This window comes from Labeo rohita, chromosome 10 (assembly GCF_022985175.1).
Source record: "Labeo rohita strain BAU-BD-2019 chromosome 10, IGBB_LRoh.1.0, whole genome shotgun sequence".
Classification (NCBI taxonomy): domain Eukaryota; kingdom Metazoa; phylum Chordata; class Actinopteri; order Cypriniformes; family Cyprinidae; genus Labeo; species Labeo rohita.
Genome location: NC_066878.1, coordinates 9700138 through 9719981, shown reverse-complemented (window position 1 = coordinate 9719981; position 19844 = coordinate 9700138). Strand labels below are relative to the sequence as shown.

General features: G+C 38.7%; 1 protein-coding gene and 1 long non-coding RNA gene across 2 annotated transcripts in view; one reads left to right on the top strand and one right to left on the bottom strand.

Annotated features, from left to right (window-relative positions):
• The window catches only part of LOC127172494 (uncharacterized), a 171160-nt gene that overhangs the window by 42769 nt on the left and 108547 nt on the right, over positions 1 to 19844 (top strand). The window lies entirely within an intron of this gene.
• Positions 1 to 19844, bottom strand: part of dchs1b (dachsous cadherin-related 1b) — a 124364-nt gene that overhangs the window by 93534 nt on the left and 10986 nt on the right. The window contains exon 2 of the mRNA XM_051121776.1: positions 16898 to 18721. Coding sequence (XP_050977733.1) covers positions 16898 to 18700 — 1803 coding nt within the window. The 5' untranslated portion in view covers positions 18701 to 18721. The remainder of the gene's footprint in view (positions 1 to 16897; positions 18722 to 19844) is intronic.

The window sequence follows — 19844 nt, the reverse complement described above, 5'->3', positions numbered from 1 at the left end:
TTTAAGTTGAAAGTAGCTGGTTTAAGCTTGGTTGGTCTTTTAGCAGGTCTCCCAGCTTGACCAGCTAAGACCAGCCTGACTAGCTAAAAAGCCTGGGAGACCAGCCATCCAGCTTAGGCGGGTTTTAGTTGTTTTTCCAGTTGTTAAGCTTTGTTATAGCAATAGACAGCTTAAATACACCATACGTCTCGTACAAAAGTCTACAGGGACTTTTGGAGGTTTTCAACCTATAAAGTAGGCTACCAATATATTCTGCATCCCTGTAATCAGTGCAGTCAGCACAATTGAAAATTCATCAAATGATGACAAGCGCCTGCAAACCAACTGAACCTTCAGCGGCTGCTTTTTAAAGAACCAAGCATTCAGATGAAAGTAGGGAAGTAGTGTTCTCAATCAGCAGACCGGATTTTCCCATTATGGCACCTCACGGATCATACAGTGTGCATACAGTGTTTTAATTAGGTCAGGGGCAAAAATATAACAGAGACCGATCCTGTAAGAAATCCCCTCCGCCTGTTTGATCATTATCCACCCAGACAAAGGGCTTTGTATTAGATCACTTCACAGCTCTGAGACAGGGTGGGGTGGGAGAAGAGATGTGGCGCTTTGCTCTCAGAACCATTGTCAACTCAGATTTCTTTGATTATAGACATTGCAGACTTAGTACTGCTCATATGTGTCTACATGCCTTCATTGTGCTTTTTACTGTTGTGGTGGAGTGATTTGCTCTCTGTTTAGCTGTGCATAATGATTTGCATCTGTGTGGCAGGAGGTACAGTGAGCCCTCTGTAGATTTCGTACGGTGGAAAATAAGGCTGCCGAAGATTAAGACCAATTTCCCTTGTGGTAAATAAAAATGGGTTTATGGGTTCCTTTAGTTTGTCGAACAATTTCTACGGGTTTTGATTACGCTACAAGCAGGATCACAGAGCCGTGCTTATATAGGAGATGTTGCATGAACAGCCAGTTTTAAATCATTATGGACAACAGAAAACGTTCCAGAATGAGACTGGCACCATGAAATGACATTTCATAAATTATGAAATGGCATCCACTTAAACATGTACTGAAAAATAAACAGTGGATTCGTCCAGATGTGCTTGTGATGAAGAGCTATTAAAGATTTACAAACAAGTCCGTCGCCCTTCATTCCAACATCCCATTTGTCCTAATCTTGCATCAGTTTTCTTTCCCCACACCTGCCATCCCATGGGTGTCGATTACCATAGTAACAAGGTTGCTAAACCTGGCTAACGGTCTTTTTCCTCCCCTTTTTCTCTCCCTCATCCACTCTGGTTTGTAGACAGCAGACATCATCCCAGACGTTACGCTCCACTACCCTTACAGACGTCTTGTTTTGTGTGTGCTGTCACACAAAAGCATCACCAAACCTGGAATAATTAACAAGGAACCTGTTTACTCAATAGATATTACGTGATGAAATGATATCCAGCTTCAGTTAACGGAAGAAACACAATCGTAGGTCTGATATATCATGAGACACATTAGCAGCCTGAGGATGGCGAAGCACAGGCCTATTTTAATATGACCTTGTTACGGTGAAAATGCATGCAGGAGACAAGTGTTAATGACTCTAGAGGGTGTCTATGGGCTATGAATGATGACCTAGGAGAATTGCATAAAGACATTACAGAAATATAGATGTGAAGATGTGAAGTTATAGAATATACATATATAGAACCTACACATATAAAATTTAACAATAAAAAGTGTATAAATCATTTGTTTTTCTAAAGAAACACTGTCCAGTGACACCAGCAGGTAATGTTACAGTGGGAGTCTGCGTCTCTCTCACCTCCCCTGAGCCCACTGAGTTTTAACAGACCTCCTAAAGCATGCTGTGAGTTTGGTTGAGGGTAATTGAGAATAAGAGAACGTCACGTGAGAGGAGGCAATGCATCCAACGCAATATGATTGGATATGACTGGTTATGTTCTGCTGTGATTGGTTCATGTGATAAATAGATAGATGACGTAGGATGTCCACGTTGCACATGGGTGGGTGAGTCTCGCAAAAACCAACATTTGTTTACAGGAGCAAAGGAAGCTAAGTTTCCTTACTGTAGCAAAGGAAAACCAGTCTCCTCTTGGCTTATATCAAAATCCTCCGACATTTTTCTTTACAAATCCTCGTTTTGAACTTCTAGTGCGTTTTGTTTTGATCTCTCCACTGCATGTTCGCGTTCGTCACTTCCGAGTGGCGCATGCACAAAGCAAACGTCTTACGTCATCCGCCCTGAACAGCTTCCGTGTACGACCAGCCAGCACAAACTAAAAGTGATTATTATGTTTTAAATATGGATATTTTTCTTACAAAAACACAGCGATTCGTTAAAGGAGGTTTTTTTTTTCCCTCCCGGATCCATGTGAGGCACTTTTTATTATGGATGGATGCACTTTATTGGTCTTGTTTTGGACTGATGAAGAGAAACACCCGTCCACTGCCATTATAGAGCTTGGAATAGACAGGATAATTTTTAATATAACTCAGATTGCATTCATCTGAAAGAAGGAAGTCATATACACCTAAGATGCCTGGAAGGTGAGTAAATTATGGGCTAATTTTTATTTTTGGGTGAACTAACCCTTTAATAGGAAGTCTAATTAGTAAACAACTCTTAGAGTTAGATATAACCACTTTATGTTAAAATAATACTTAAAGAGCAGGTCATATCGTATTTTAAAGTGTCCTAATATTATGTTGGAGTCTCCTACAACAGGTTTAAATGCATCTAAGTTCAGAAAAATGTTTTTCAGAATATACATTTAATAGTCATTTCTCAATGATTTTGAAACGGTTTGTTCTGATTCAATTCTGAGCTTAAGGTCTGCTTTACAGACTGTTTACATTTAAGCATAGCTATGATATAAACTGCAAAAAAGATACTGAAAACTTATATGACCTGCTTTTTAAAGTGCTATGAAAACGTGGGAGTTTTAGTGAGTAATGAGCTTAGTGAAATTTTAAGTAAATCTCTGTGTCTGTGACCAGTATTTTCTGATCATTGATGACTGATGATCTGAAAATTTCAAAAATAGCAAAAAGCTAACTATTAAAAAGAACAACTGAACATAAGTTCACAAATAAAATGCATTGTTTAAACTGTTACTGCCTTGAGTTACTAATTTGGAATAAAAGTAAAATGGTTAAAAACACTAACTTGATGAAATTCATACTTGGCTTCAATAAACAGAATACTGATTATACTGTTAACGTAAAATCCAAAATATAATTTTTTTTTCCAATAGTATAAGTAATGTTTATTTAACCAAGAAAATGTGATTAGAACATGAATTTACATTTGATTTAAAAAATATTGCCTCCTCATTTCAAAACATCATGCACACTACTGATATACAGTTTAATTATAGGCTGTCTTATTAACAGCAAAGTGCAATCAAGAAAAAAGCTGTAATGTTGACTGACAACCAGCTCATATTTATTTATTTTATTAATCCAGATACGAAAGAAAACTTCCAAGATCAGACCTTGGTCCTGAGAGATTCCACAGAGATTTCAAGCTGGCTTTTAGCTAATTATGAATATGGCTCCTCTATAGTTACTGAGTCGTAATTTACCAAGATGATGATAATTAGACATGATCATTATCTATGGCACAGTAACAATTAAACCATTGTTTCATAGCTATACAATCTCACCCACACGCTGCACGTATAAACGCACAGCCTTAGACTTAAACAGCTACACAAGCCACACACAGCACACCTTCAATCACAAAACACACAACCAGTAGTTTGAGAGGAAATGGATTCAGTAAAATAAATAAATAAACATAAGGGAAGCTCATTATGTGCCTGCACACTTGTAGCTTCACCAAGGTACGAAAAATAATACCCAAACACAAGTATGACTAATATCTACTGCAACACAACATTCAACAAATATTTGCATGCAGACCTTTGCATGACTTTGGAATTTAAATTTCAACACCGTAAAAAAAATTACGTCCCTTTCCTTCTAAAAATGACCAGTCAAACCAGGAAAGACAGATGACGGACAGTTGAAAATACGGGTTGTGCGATTGAAGGCGCTCTGGAGGAAGGGACGGCTCTTTGTTCTGGTAGAGAGGAGATCTCTGGGGAGAGCTGGTGTTATTCTTTACCAGTGTGATACCAGCATGGCTCACTGCCCACAGACTGTCTGCTTCCATTTTACTCTCTTTTGTCATGTAATTCTCTGGCTCAGGCAGTCCGATAAGAGTGTGTAGTTTACTAGATAGCAGAGTATCCAAGAAGATATGTTAGATGTGAGGGAGTGGTTTTGTTTCTGCAACGAAGGGCTATTTATCGTCACATTGTGTGTTTGTGCACAAGTTTTACTTACAAAGGATATCACTTATAATTTATTAGTCCACTTTTCATGTCCTTGAGAGGAGGCAGGACAGACACAACGCAGACCTGCACACACACACCTAAAACAGCATAAAATATAGAAATGTCTAAAAAAGGACAAAAGGGACTATTGCCAACCAGGCCATCAGCCGAAAGCAAATTACAACCCCCTACACACAAACCCTACCGACACACACACAATCACACCACAGACACACACCACCTCCCTCCACCTCGCCGTCGGATTGTCATGGTAACCATGACTACTGGCACAATTCCTTGCTAATAACTCACACCACATGCCGACATCTCTCTCCATTCTCTCTCGCTCTAACACACACACTCTATAATTTATACATATAAATATAAATAGATAATATATATATATTTATATATATAAATATATATAAAATATCAGATGGAGCAATGGTGAGTAATGAACTGACCTGTTAATTGTTAGGACCTTTTTTAATTAAAAACTGCAAAATGATCAATGATATGGTGCTCATTTTTGGTCCAGATCTAATAATTTATTCAAAAATGCATGAAAAGAGCAAATTCATACACACAATGATCGGAATACAACTGATGACAGTCTTGATTTATGAATTCAAATTCATTTTAAAAATTCGTTGTTTGATATCATAATAAATCTGATATCATGATAAAAAAAAAGCTTTATTAAAAGAATTATATCAGAAATTCTTGAAAACCTTAGAATAATGGTCATATAATAATAGTCACGCGGAGCGACTCCCCAGTGATATTCCCCATGATACTACCCCATAATATTTATGGATTAATAATTTACGATAACTATATGTCAAGTTATTCTATTAACCCTAAACCTAACCTAACAGTCTGTTCTGAGAGTTAGTAGACATGTAGTTGCAAATTAATGAGAATTAGTTGACATACAGTTGCAAAGTTACTTATAGTTAGTAGAATGTCTAAAGTGGACTATCAAAATAAAAAGTGTTTATATTTATATATAAACACCCCTGGCAAACAATATCAATATAATTTTTTGGTGCAAATACATTAAAGTAACTTGACAATATTATTGAAGACCAGCAATAATAATTTTCATTTTGATTACATAATAATCAATATATACATGTCAAAGTCAGACATGCTTTCTTTCTTCAGTTGAAAAAGAATTAAGGTTTTTGAGGAAAACATTCCAGGAATTTTCTCCATATAGTAGACTTCAATGTGTATCGACTGGCTGAAGGTCTAAATTGCAGTTTCAGTGCAGCTTCAAAGGACTCCACACGATCCTAAACGAGAAATAAGGGTCTTAAAAAAAATATCGATTTCAATACTTTTTAACAACAAATGCTCGCAATGCACGTCCATGACACACGCATTACGTAGTCATGCTGGAATGGTCAAGTGTAGTTAGTTCTTCGTCTGTGTACTTTGGTTCAAAAAGGTAGGGTAGGGTGAAAAACACCGTCTAATTTCCTCCTCCAGCTTCAAAATCATCCGACAGTTTTTGTAAAAAGCGTTTGACTTTCTTTGCATGTTTGCTTTGTAAACACTGGGTCGGTACTTCTGCCTACATCAAGCGTGACCTTTCCAACACGACTACATAATATGTGAAGTCGAACTAGAGCAAGACGAGCATCTATGGGTAAAATGCATATAGACTACATTAGACCCTTATTCCTTGACTAGGATCATGTAGAGGCCTTTGAAACTGCAGTTTGGACCTTCCATTTGGACCTTTTGGCTCGCATTAAAGTCTACTACAAGGGGAAAAATCCTGGAATGTTTTCCTCAAAAACCCTAATGTCTTTTCAACTAAGGAAAGAAAGACATGAACTTCTTGGATGACATGGGGGTGAGTAAATTCTCAAGAATGTTTTTTATTCTGGAAGTGAACGAATTCTTTAAATGTCATTCACCCAAAAAACATCTAAACTGCGAGTGAAAACCTCCCAGATTGCCTGATTTATCGCTATTTGTTGCTGTAGCACTCACATCCAACTATGTCAGTAATAGGGTTGTAATTTATATGTGTAAGTGCATGTACGATCTGTACAAAAGTCTAAACAGCCAATTAAAACAAAACTCAGCTTTTCTCATAAACAACTCCCTTTAAAAGCATCATACACTGCTCTATAGTATCCACTCATAAGAGCTCTCATAAGTTGAATACACTCTTAAACACTTCAGGCACAACCATCTGGCAGTCTGTGCAAACTCAAGGTTATCCAGGGACACGGTGCTGCTATTTTTCAGCACCTGGATCTGAATGATCCGTGTTTGATTCCTGTATATGAATTGATTACTTGGAAGCTGTCCAATAATGGCACAGCCTCTCTGCAAGACAGCTGAGAGCTTTTATTGAACGTTCAAGAGTCCAGAGATCTTATCAGACGTTTCTGTTTGATCAGCGCTGGCCCATCTACCCAATCTTTAGAAGAAACGGAGCGAAAGAAACATCTCCACCTCATTATAAGGGGCGCAGGGCTCTTTATTAGAAGTCAATGATCTCTGCTTGCAGGTGGAGCAGGTTGTGCCAGATGATCCGGTCAGGTTCTGCTGCAATCATGGAGAGCCCTCATATCCGCTTTCTCCGTGTAAGCAAGCAAGAGCACTGCATTCCAGGGGTAAATTCATCCCGAGGCTAAACACTTGAGAGCAGTGCGTGCTACTGGAACAATGATGAATGGTTCAGCACACTATAGACGGCCATTGAACCAGGGTCAAAATCATCACCTGGAGTGTAGAAGACAATCGTTATCACCACCAGACCACAGCTGGCGGAAATTACTTTCCACAGAATGCCACCATGTTAAACAATTATTCCAGGTTTGGCATTTGTGACTGAAAACTACTACGAAAAAATATTTAGGAGCACCATGTGCGAGCGACTTGATCAGTATATTTGTGTTTGCGCTGAGGGGAGCTTCAAAGGTTTCTATGTGTTTTTGCAACGTTGAGTAATGTATCACAGACATATCTCATGAATCCTTTCATAAACAAAGTGTAGAAAGAGTGTAAATAAGAGATTCATTGTGCAGTGTAGAGAGCTTTGTTGATTATACTGGAACTTTGTAAGATCGCGATGAACTAAGATGAGTGACAGCTTTTAATGATTTTTAAGGGAGTTTGTAAATGAGATATTGATTTATTACAACAGTTAAATAAACAAGAAGTTAATATTAAGTGATTTACATTGTCTGACTATAACACTATTGCCTGATTTTGCTCTATTTCGTCTGAAACATGTCACAACCGAGCTGCTGCGCATCTCCATTTAAACAAAGCATTGTTTAGTTTATGAATGAACGTGCATTTACGAATCTAGTGAGTCAATGATTCAATTTCAGCCATTTGAATCAGTCGTTGAATCAGTCATTTGAACGAATCAAATGAATGAATGATTCAGTAATTAAATCAGTGACTTGCTGCCACCTACTGGCAGTTTTAGTTTTATTTTTAAAGTATCTTTTCAGTTATTTAAATCAATTAGTATTTCTGTATTCAAAATTTTATATTTAAAACATTAATCTCAACATGAATTTATGAATTTGATTGCACTCATGCCACCTCTGAGCCTCAATAAACATGAAAATACACCTACAAGCCACTTTTGTGTTCTTCTGTGCCACCTCTGTAATACAAATTAATTTACTGATTTCATTTGATTGGTAACTTATTCTTATTTTACTTGTTCTTATTCTTATCAGTAGGTGTATATGAAAATACACCTACAAGCCAGTTTTGTGTTCTTCTTTGCCACCTCCGTAGTACAAATGAATTCTGATAATACTGATTTCATATTGTTATTCTACTTGTTCTGTTGTTTTAATTAGAAATGTTAAAAAGCTTAAAAAATATACATTTTAAAAAGTTTGACATAAAAGATGACAAAAGTAAAAACAAAATTCCCCATCAGATTTTTGGATTAATAATTAGAAGGTGCTTCTGAAACTTTGACTGTGAGTGAAAAGTAAGCGCAGAGCCCTGAATACATGTTAAAGGGATAGTTCACCCAAAAAATGAAAATTCTGTCATTCATTACTCACCCTCATGGCATTCCAAACCTTAAGACCTTTGTTCATCTTCGGAACACAAATTAGGATATTTATATATTTCTGACCCTGCATAGACAGCAACTCATCTACCACATTCAAGGCCCAGAAAGGTAGTAAGGACATTGTTAAAACAGTCCATCTGACATCAGTGCTTCAACCGCTGTTATGAAGGTACTAGAAAACTTTTTACGTGCAAATAAAACAAAAATAACAACTTTATTCAACAATGTCAGTCTTCAATGCGTAGAACCCACAACGCACAGCAGAGACTGAATTGGCCCCATGTACTTCCATTGTAATCAAGAGCTCCATCTGAAAAAGCACTATGAATTTAAATGAACTTCTCTTTGCTTCCAGGCCATGAGTGACACCATACATAAAGCCTGGCGCACACACAGCTACTGGAACTCTCTCCCCTATTCACTGCAATACTTTTAAGCGTCCCGAACAAGTTTGATCAGCCTGACAGAGACGTGAGGTCGACAATCTTATTTTTCCAGGCTCAGCAGCCCAAGGCATTTTCAATAGGCCTACAGAGGCCGTCCTTTCTTGATCTGAAACAAACGTGGACTGGAAAAGAAAGGGCTATGCCAACTGAAAACGCTTTGAACGGTAGGATAAGAAACACATTGTAACATTTTTGTCACACTGCTCTGAGAGAGCCAAGTTAATATGCAAACTGAGACAACTATGTGAGCGGTCCAAAAAAACTGTATTGGCCACGGCAGAATAAAAATACTCTGAACAACTAATCAGTTGAAAAAATGATGAATGAATTTCCAAACGCTTATATGCTTTCTGAAGAAGAGCACTAAAATAAGCAACGTAAGCGCTGATCTGGCTTCAATACAAGTCACTCTGAACGAATATGACAGCTTAAGGGGAATAAAACAGACACAACGTGTGAATTTTGAGTGGAAGCACCTCTGTATCTTTCTCTTGGGCAGTCAGGGCCTTTTCTGCAGAGTTAAATCTTGCAGAGCCACGCTTGGATGCCAACTCAAACAAGTTTACCCAAACCCTGCCAAGGGTAGATGAATCAACTCAGCGTGAGGTTTGGAAAAATGCAGTAAGCTCCCTTTCCCATCAAACAAAAACCTCAGGTTAATGTACAGCCTCTTAAAAGTAATGCAAACAAACCTTAAAAATACTGACAGGGCATTATGTAATGGCAGCACATGGAGGGAAAACAGTCCTGCGAATGAGGGCGAAGGCCAGAGCATTCAATGAATGGCACTGAAGATCTCACAAAGACGAGCTGGCAGAGCATCAACCAAATGGGATGGAGGTCAGAGAAGAGACCACCAGGGTGACGGCAAGATTACTGGGTGTGTTGGAGGGATAATCTAGGTGCCTGGCAGTCTGCAAAAGCAAGGATGGGTTAGAGCGACCACAATTAATGTATATGTGCTCCGTTTATTGGCATGTCGGCTTATGAAGGCAATTGTTTAGATGGAGCGAGCGAAAGAAGGAGAGATTACCGCCGCCATGCTGTGGTTCATGCTTTAATCCAACTCTAGCGTAGGTCCGCAGGCTTTAACGGACTGTTCGCCTCAACCTGTTCATTAAATCAATACAGCAGGTATTATTACTGGCCGCGTCTGGTGCGCACAGTAGCCTTGTAATTAAATTTCACTCATCTGAGGTCTTTGATGGAAAAGGCTTAAAAAAGGGAGGGAAAGGCCTGCTTATTTTGGAGGACGGACACTGTGGATTGAAAGAACAAGACTGTGGTTTGAAATAGAAAGTCAAAAAGAGTGAAAACAGCATTTGAATGCGAGTATTGTATGTGTGAAATAAAGGCAGATTGTGAGTAATTACCCATCTCTAGTCGCCTCTCCTAATTTCCTTTTCCCTAAACTTTAATCGCTTTTATTCGAGCCTCATTAGGCTCTTTGACTAGATGCATTTTTGCCCCTGTGCAGCACCGAGATCTAAACTAGCTAAGTAGATCTGAACTACAGCAGCTAGCAGGAGGGGAAGAGATTGAGGTCATGCTTAAAGGGACAGTTCACTCAAAAGTGAAGATTCTGCCATAATTAATTCGAAAATATCATCTTTTGTGATTCTTAATCACAGATAAAAATGAAAGGACGTGACGTGTGGCAGCCCATACTCAGAATTTGTGCTCCGCATTTAACCTATCCAAGTGCGGCACCCAGGGAGCAGTTGGAGGTTCAGTTTGCTCAAGGGACTCATCTCATTTGTGGTATTGAGGGTGGAGAGAGCGCTAGTTATTCACTCCCCCCACCTTCGATCCCTGCAGGACCTGGGACTCGAACCTGTAACCTTTCGGTTACAAGCTCAATTCCCTAACCATTAGACCATGGCTGCCCCGTGCATGGTGAACCCAATACATGGTGAGCCCAATGAAATTGATGTTTTCAGTTTTTCTTGTTTATTTTCTCCATAGGGATCTCTTAAAGGAAACTGCAGGTATTAAGACTTGTATGGCTTAATATATAACGTAAAGCACCTTCTAATCAATAATCAAAACATCTGATCAAAAATTAGCCTTCCCATTGAGGTGATATTTGACTCCTAAAAAGTGATTTAGAGGGGAATTTTGTTTTTACATTTGTAATGGCATTTTCTAACTTTATTAAAAGTGTGTCATCTTTTGTCAGATTTTTAAAAAATTATATTTTATAAGCGTTTTTAAATCAAACCAATCAAATGAAATCAGTTTTAACAAAATTAATTTGTATTACAGAGGTGGCACAGCACACAAAAGTGGCTCGGAGGTGTATTTTCATATGTTTAATGAGGTTCAGAAGCGACATGAGTGCAATCGAATTCATAAATCCATGTTGAGATTAATGTTTTAAATATAACATTTTGAATACAGAAATATTAAATGAATTAAATAACTGAAAAGATACTTAAAAATGAAACTAAAACTGCCAACAGGTAGCAGCAAGTGTCTGATTTAATTACTGAATCATTCATTCGTTTGTTTTGTTTGAACGGCTGATTCATTCAGGAATAAAGCAAGTGGCTGTTTTTACGAATGGGAAATTGAATCATTGACTCACTAGATTCGTTTAAAAATGCACGTTCATTCATACACGAAACAACGCCGTGTTTGAATGGAGATGCGCAGCGGCTCAGTTGTGATTTGTTTCAAACTATTTTTGATGACGAAATAGAGCAAAATCAGCCAGTAGTGTTATAGTCAGACAATATAAGTCACTTCTTGTTTTTTTAACTGTGGTATTAAATTAATATCTCATTTAAAAACTCTATTAAAAATCGTTAAAAACTGGCATTCATCTTAGCTCATCACGATCTTGCAAAGTTCCATTATAGTCAACAAAGCTCTCTACACTGCACAATGAATCTCTTATTTACACTCTCTCTACACTTTATGAAAGGATTTGTGAGATATGTCTGTGATACATTACTAAACGTTGCAAAAACACATAGAAACCATTTTTGCAGATCTCAAAAGGTACACTTAATATCTTTTATTAGGTACTTAATATCTTTTATTAGGCATGAAACACGTAAATGACGCAGTCAAATAAAAAAAATGACATTACTAATTTTCTAGTTTGAAAATATGAAAAAAAAAAAATATATATTTGACGTTATTTGCCAAAAAAAAGTTTTTAAGAAATGCTACTTGAAAGTAGGAGCTGAGGGGGAAAAACTTTGCAAAGTTTAAAGCAAATATACTGGACGTTTCTCTTTATTGTGCCTATATGCAATGAATGGATAATAATTACAGTAAGCAAATATGTTTTCTCCCACGCTAAACCATGTCCACAGAGGCAGAGTTACAGCCTACTAAGCCGAGAAACATTATTAAGATTAAAGTTTGCTTGTATTAAAGTTTTAAATTGTCTTTAATTATTCTTACTTGGATAATTATCATCATTCGCCTCATCTGATATGCTCTGGGCGCCCCTGAGGCTTTGAGAATTGCTGCTCTGAAATCTCCTTTTGACCACAAAGAATTATACATGTGAGACATAACGAGACCAAGACACAACAGTGGAAAATTGCGGTCGTCTACATTTCAGATTTTGTCACAAAAACTATTGTAATACTGAGGAGACAAATGAGCAATGGAAAAATACAAGTGTTTGCAGATCTACATCGTTGAAATGCTAAACAAACTTGTGTATCCTGTTACTGCGGTGTTTGTTTGTTCTCTCAGACGACAGCTTTATGTTTTGACCGAAGCTGGATTTCTCATCTCATGAGAATATTCCAGATTGTATCTCACCATCTCCAGAAAAAGACCAGATGGCCTCTACTTACCTACAATCATGCTGGGCCATCTCTGTTTTGCATCTTTATCTCTTATTATATCAAATATGACACTCTGGGAAAATTATCCAAAATGCTGACCTCACCGGCCAATGGAATCATCACCTCTAAAGCCATCAACCACCTGCTGTCTAGTGAAGCAACTTTCCAACAGCAACATTCTGGACTCTAAGGATTCATACATGGTAATAGTCATCTCAACACATCATGAAATTCAATTAGCTGATCTTAAACAGCACCACTGCCCCCTGAAACCTTTGAGCTTGCCAGTCTCAACACTATGTCACCAGATACAGCCACAGCTGCTCTGCTTTACCCTGAGACAACAGCAGTGGAGATCAGGCTCGCAAATGAGCGAAGGTCGAAGGCACACGATCAGTAGGAAATGCAAACAATGTGCGAGTGTGAAAAATATGAAGAGAAATGCCAAGTTCTGTCACAAAATTCTGTCATGATTGGTTTTTGTTGCATACGAAGCCAATGAGTTTGCTGCTTAACATTAAAATGGCTAGTTAGAATTCACTAGAGCAGTTTGCTGTGAAACCCTCCACCTCCCCAGCTCCACCTGTATAGATCTGCTAATCAGTGTATTGGCAATAAATAGCAAGTTCCTACACTGTAAAAAACAATTAGTTGAGTCAACTTAAAATAATTTGTAACCTGGCTGCCTTAAAAGTTTAAGTTCAGTCAACTCAAAAAAAAAAAGTGTATTCAACTTGAAATGTTAAATTATACTAAGTGACAACTTGGATATTTGAGTTGAATCAACTTCAAATTTTAAGGCAGCTGAGTTACTTACCCATCTGTTAAGTTTAGCAAACACAAATATCTAAGTTGTTACTTAGTACAACTTAACATTTCAAGTTGAATAAACTTATTTTAGTTGACTGAACTTATTGACTGAACAAATTATTTTAAGATGACTCAACAAATTGTGTTTTTTATTTTTTACAGTGTATACTTGCTTTGCAGCAGCAATAATCCACAACAACATATATAACCAACAGCAGCAATTCAGCACTGTAGACCAAATACATTAAAATTGTCATACCATGCTTCAAATCTTTCGACAGTTGTCATGATAGATATTAAAGAATGGTGAGCATGGTGATAATGTAAGCATTTCATTACAAAAAGGGTAAAGGGAACCCACTAGATAATACAATCCAATTCTGGAAAAACTGGGTTGAGGAAATGAAGAAAAGGCTGATGCCTCACGCCATATGGGGTGAGAATTCAAACAAATGAGGCATGCCGGCACCCCACGTTCACAGGACCGAGATTTCAACCCGTGTTTGAGATTAAGAACATTTATAAAACTGGTGATGTGTTTGTTTAGTGACTTTACTAATTGTTTTGTTTAATAGAAAGGGGTTTATCGGGCATAAAAAGGAAACTAAGAAGGATTTATCTAACACTTGAGCAACTCACATGGATATCACCATTTACAGACAACAAAAAAGGTTTGTGTACAGACTATATGTAGGTAGTTGCAGTCTGGATCCTGTTTCCGCTGGGGCACTTTTTAATGTGACCCCACCAGGGGGTTGGTCTTGTGTTACAGGAAGCTGTTCCCCAGGTAGCTTCCTCTACAAGCATCACTCCAGATGTGCTCCAAGGCCTGGTTTATTAAAAGTGATTAGTCTATAGGACAAAATCCCATTTAACGCCACAGTGCATACAACTGGTCCGACAGGTGAAGAAAAGTGTTTTCTGCAGTTTAATGTGGAGAATGTAACACTAGCTGCACCTGTGAACATTAACTCTCTACCCTGCCAAAAAGAAACACGTATAGCACACAATAAATCCATATGATACAAATGAATTGTTTTAGGCACCGAATCGTTGTCCAGTTCAACGTAACTCTAAGCTGCCAAGGCACGACTCAGGAAAAGATCTTTCTTCCTCCTAGAAGAGCATATAAACACGGTTTCTCTCAAATGTGAAAGCAATCAAGGAACATACTGAAAGAATGATGTGCTCTTGATGACATTTGGAGATTTGTTTGTCTTTATTTTGTCCTGAGTGGGTGTAAGTCCATTTCTCTCTCATTTGTTCTGAATTACACTTATATGTTCCAGACCACCTTAAATGCATCAGACCGAAATGTGGAAGACTTATTATCAGATGTGAACAGGAGGGAATTGACCTTCAGTCTTAGTAATGGGTGGACAGTGCACACTGGCTTGGAATTAGTTTCTTACACTTTAGGAATCATTCGATGGAAACAAGATCAGCGTAAAAGGTACTAATGGAAAAGCCCAATGGTTGATACATGAGCACTTTGGGTGGAAAGACCTCTGTCCAATACACACAGAACGGTCATTCTTACCCCAACACGCTATAACAGGGACTGTCCCGAGCTGGGTTTGGTTTGCACGCCCTACGCACGAAATCTGTCGGATGGCCAGAACAATGAACAGAAAACTAGAGCAGACAGCTTCCATGAGAAATTACTCGCGGGAGAAGAAAGGAAACCGAAATATAAATAAAAGGCAGTTTTCTCTTTCAGCAGTGTGTAAATAATACACCATTCTATTCTATAGATAAGCTTAGTTAAACAGGCATGTTTTTTGGAGGAAATGGCTGAACTAGCAGTGAGTGTTTGTGTTGGGGGATAGTGGCCGAAATTTAAACTACTAAAAATATACATTTGAGAGATCGTCAGTCCGATCTCTCATTCAAGACTACTAATCAACGTCTTAAAATTCTAACAGACAAATGCATGTTTATTCTGAGGTGTGCTAAAATTTATATTATGTAACATCAGTTTATTAAACAATTACTAATGAAACACAAATCCTTCCTCTATTAATTTAAAGAGCAAATCTACTAAGAAAATGTATTTTGGTGTGAGTTTCAATACGATATTTCAGGAAAGATTATGCAAAAACAAAAACGCAATTCCCCATCTTGGACATATTGATCTCTATTATGTGATGAATTGCTACAGCCATAATCAATAGAAAATGTAGGCATCTCTATGAAATGAAATTTGGTTTATCACCTGTAATAGTGTGATTATAACTGTGCTGGGCAAATAGTCCTAAGTGAACAAGGCACGATCTATTATGAGCCTAATATACATAAAAGGGATGTGGCTAAAATAAATAAATAATTCTTTGAGAAATTTAAATAGCTCTCTGTTATTATATTTTCTGGTTTTATAGATTTCTTTCTAATAGTTTCTGAGATTACCAAACAGTCTCTCTCATTGTCTCTCTATCAGTCTTTTTCTCTCTCTCTTCTATTTCTTCTCCATACTGTGAACCAAATTCCACCGAACACTGACCAGCGACTCGTTCCAAATATACGTTAAATGAACCAGCAACAATGTGGAATTCCAGTATTTATCTAAAAAGTTTGTTCTGGAGGGTATTTTTCAACAGATGCTTCTGTTGGAAACGGACATTGTGGAGGTCCTTTGAAGTCTGGAATGGCTTATTATTGAGAAAAAAATGGAAGAAAAAAGAATACATGCCCTAATTTTCATTTCTTTTCCATAGGGGTATAACAACAGCTTGAGAACACAGTTGGCCCAGTTGCCACATGGTGGCAACAATTATCATGGCAACAGACTTAAACCAACATTTCAAAAGAACAACAAAGCACAATTTTACCATCTGTCAAGCAACTCTTTCCGCAAGTCTCCATGAGAGAATAACATCTGCTAATCGTATGTCATAATTACAAATTGTCTTGGTGAGTGAAATTACAAATTTTCATTGCTCCACAACTACCATGCATCTTTCAAGCAAGGTAAAAGACCCAAAACAAATATAGGCGATAATTCTAAATTATGTTTCAGGGCATATTTAATGGTATGTAAAATAGTTCCTTGTGCTATAGTCAAAAATAGGGCTGAGTACAAATCTTGATTTTCCAACTTTTCACCAATCATTGAAGCAAAAACACACAGCATTGCTACAACAAATGACTCTAACTTACGACTCGTATAAGTCAGAATCAGTATACACTCTGAATATTTTACAGCATAAGTCATATAGTAGCAAAAATGCACTGAAAACTGGAATCAAATCAACAGCTTGTAAATCAGAATTTCCAATATATCGGATAAGAAAACTGGCATGGATATCTAGCCCTATCATAAGTTTCATTTACATTTAGCACCGCAAAACATGAAAACAAGAGAAATACAATCACAGAAACATACATAAAGGAAAACATAGTCATTCCTACCTCAAGGAAGCAGGTCCCTGCAGATGTGTTCTCCTTGATTGAAACATTGTAGAAGCTGCTTCCAAACACTGGCTCATTATCGTTACTATCCTGGAGGTCTATTTCTACCAGAGCAGTGGAGGATAACGGTGGTCGTCCTCCATCAGTGGCCACTACTTTGATTTTTGGCTTTGGGTCCGTCTCGTAATCCAGCTTGGTTGCAGTGGTTATGATACCTGTGACTGGGTCAATGGTGAACCAGCTGGCGTGAGTTTTCTTGTCTGGTAGGATGCTGTAGCGGACATCACCATTGGGACCTTGGTCTTTGTCCCTGGCGGTCACTTGCAAAACAAAGCTACCTGGGTAGACAACTTCTGGAATGGTCTGCTTGTATGCCTGTTGATCAAAGAGAGGCGGGTTGTCGTTTACATCGGTGACGTGAATCGTAAACGAGGACTCTGCACGAAGCGGTGGGGTTCCTGAATCAGTAGCCATGACACGAAGCTCATAAGAATCCCTTTCTTCCCGATCTAGAGTCTGGTCTACGTAGATGAGGTAGATGATACTGTCTTTAGTGGTCAGGGCGAATTTCCCATCACCTCCTTCAAGAGACACATTGACATTGGAGTACTCGCCGTAATCAGGGTCAGAGACGGAGATTCTTGCAACGTACTGGCCCGGCTGAGCACCTTCGGATATTTGTGGCGAGCCGTCTTCACTAAGAAAGATGATGGTCATGGTTGGCTGGTTATCATTGTAGTCCCGCACGTGGATGGTAACGAAGGCATTGGTGATCTCTGGGTGGCTTGCGTTATCTCTGGCTTGGACTACCAACTCGTGAACCTTCCTCATCTCATAGTCCAAAAGCTTATTGAGCGTAATGATTCCAGAGCGAGGGTCGATGACGAAGTAGCGGTCCGGGTCACTCTGTCGTCGGTTTATCTCGTACAACACAAGGCCGTTGTCTCCTTCATCAGCATCTGTTGCAAAAACTTGCAGGATGTTGCTGCCCTGAGGAAGGCTCTCAGAGATGATGGCATTGTAGCGACTCTGGTTGAAAATCGGAGCATGGTCATTGATATCCTGCACTAGGACGTCAAGAGTCATTTGACCAGTTTTTCTTGGAGCTCCACCATCAAAGGCCTCCACCACCAAGGAGTAGGAGGATCTCTTCTCTCGGTCCAAGACTCCATTGACCACCAAGTCAAGGTAAAGGACTTTGTTTGCTGCTCTTTTGGTCTCGAGACGAAACACTTGTCCTACATTGCCTTCTTTGATCTGATATCCTTGTACGGTAAGCTGATCCTTATCCGCATCAGTGGCGGGCTCAAGAGAAAACTTAGTTCCCACTGCCGTTTGCTCTGGGATCTTCAAAGTGGCTTTCTTCTTGGGGAATGCCGGGGCATGGTCGTTGATATCATTTACAGTGATGGAGACCTTGACTGTGAAACCTGTCATAGTGACTGCTATAAAACTGTAATGGTCCCTTTCTTCTCTGTCCAGTCGCCTTGCAGTCTTGATGATGCCTGTGGTTTCATCGATGTGGAGATCACTGCTGATGCCGGTCCCTTCGTGATCAGAGATAAAGTATAGAGAGGCTGTAACTCCAGGTAGCAAACCAGCACTAATGTCGCCCACTATTGTCCCTGCAGGTTGCTCCTCATCTAACTGAAGCTCCAAAATACCCGGTGTGCCCTCACCGCCAACCATTACTGTTAATAGTTCCACTACTACGCAAAGCACCAAAAGCATCCTTAGCCTCCAGAATACCCACATCCGGAACTGTCCACATGTGTTTTTCCCAAAGCCATTAAACAGAGTCATCCTGCCAAGGTTTCTTCACACCTGCAAAACAGGAGAAGAGCAAATTGTCACAATGGCATTAATACAGCAGTGCACAATATTATAACATAGATACCAATGCAGATCTATTATTCCCTCACTGCCTCTCACAGACAGCTGGAATGCATGAAAGAGGGGTGCGTTTGCTTTAGGAAGGAGAGGCTTCCCCCAGTCAGGGCAGTAAAAAAGTAAGCAGCTTTCACATTTTACAGACTCTTATTCACGCACTACGCCTCTTCAAAACACACTCCACATGCATTTCTTTCCCATTATTCTAACATGCCGTATCTGTAATACTCTCAGATAGTCCTAAACGCTTTGCAGATTGTTTTTACATAAAATAGCAATGAATCCTCATTTGCTTCCTGGAAAATATATTTTCAGATTGAGTGGGTACCATCAGCGAAATTGCAGCGGAGATATGGGTTTGGTACCAACAGTAATGGCCCCAACTGACAGAAAAAGCCCCTATTCATTGACACTACAATCCCAACATAAATGTTTAGTTGGGATGTTGACATAATGTTCTTTCAGTACATTCAGTTTAAACCAAAACCAACCAAAGAAGCATTAAAGCAGTTAATTGTTAAAAAAACTTTAGCCTTTATTAAAACCATATTAAAGAGTAAAACCTAGCCACTAATTCTGAGCAGAGAAAATATATTACTCAAGGCCAGACAGGAGTTTGGAGCATGTGTTTGGAAAGCATCTCTCCTCTTGTCATATGTGTGAAGGCTGAATCCTCTGTGAAGCAATCTGCTACAGATGGTCAGACTTGGGATGATATTTTATACGCCACTGAAGAAGCACACTAGCACAATTAGGAAATTATACTACTTTGGCTGGAATTGCAACAAACCTCAGGAGTCCTTGCACTTGCACTGACTAGAGTAGCTGTTGGTAAAGTCTGTATTATCCAAACCTCAGTGCATAATGATGGCAGATCATCACTGCGGGCCGTTGTGGTCTCTATACATAAGTGGATTACAAATGCAATTTGTCCTTGTCAGATCTGTTTAAGAGTTCTCCAGTGAGACGCACAGAATTCACCGAAGGAAGAAAAGAAATATTGAATCTGGACTTCAGTGTAATTTTTTACCAAGGAAGAAGCCCTCCAGATAAAACC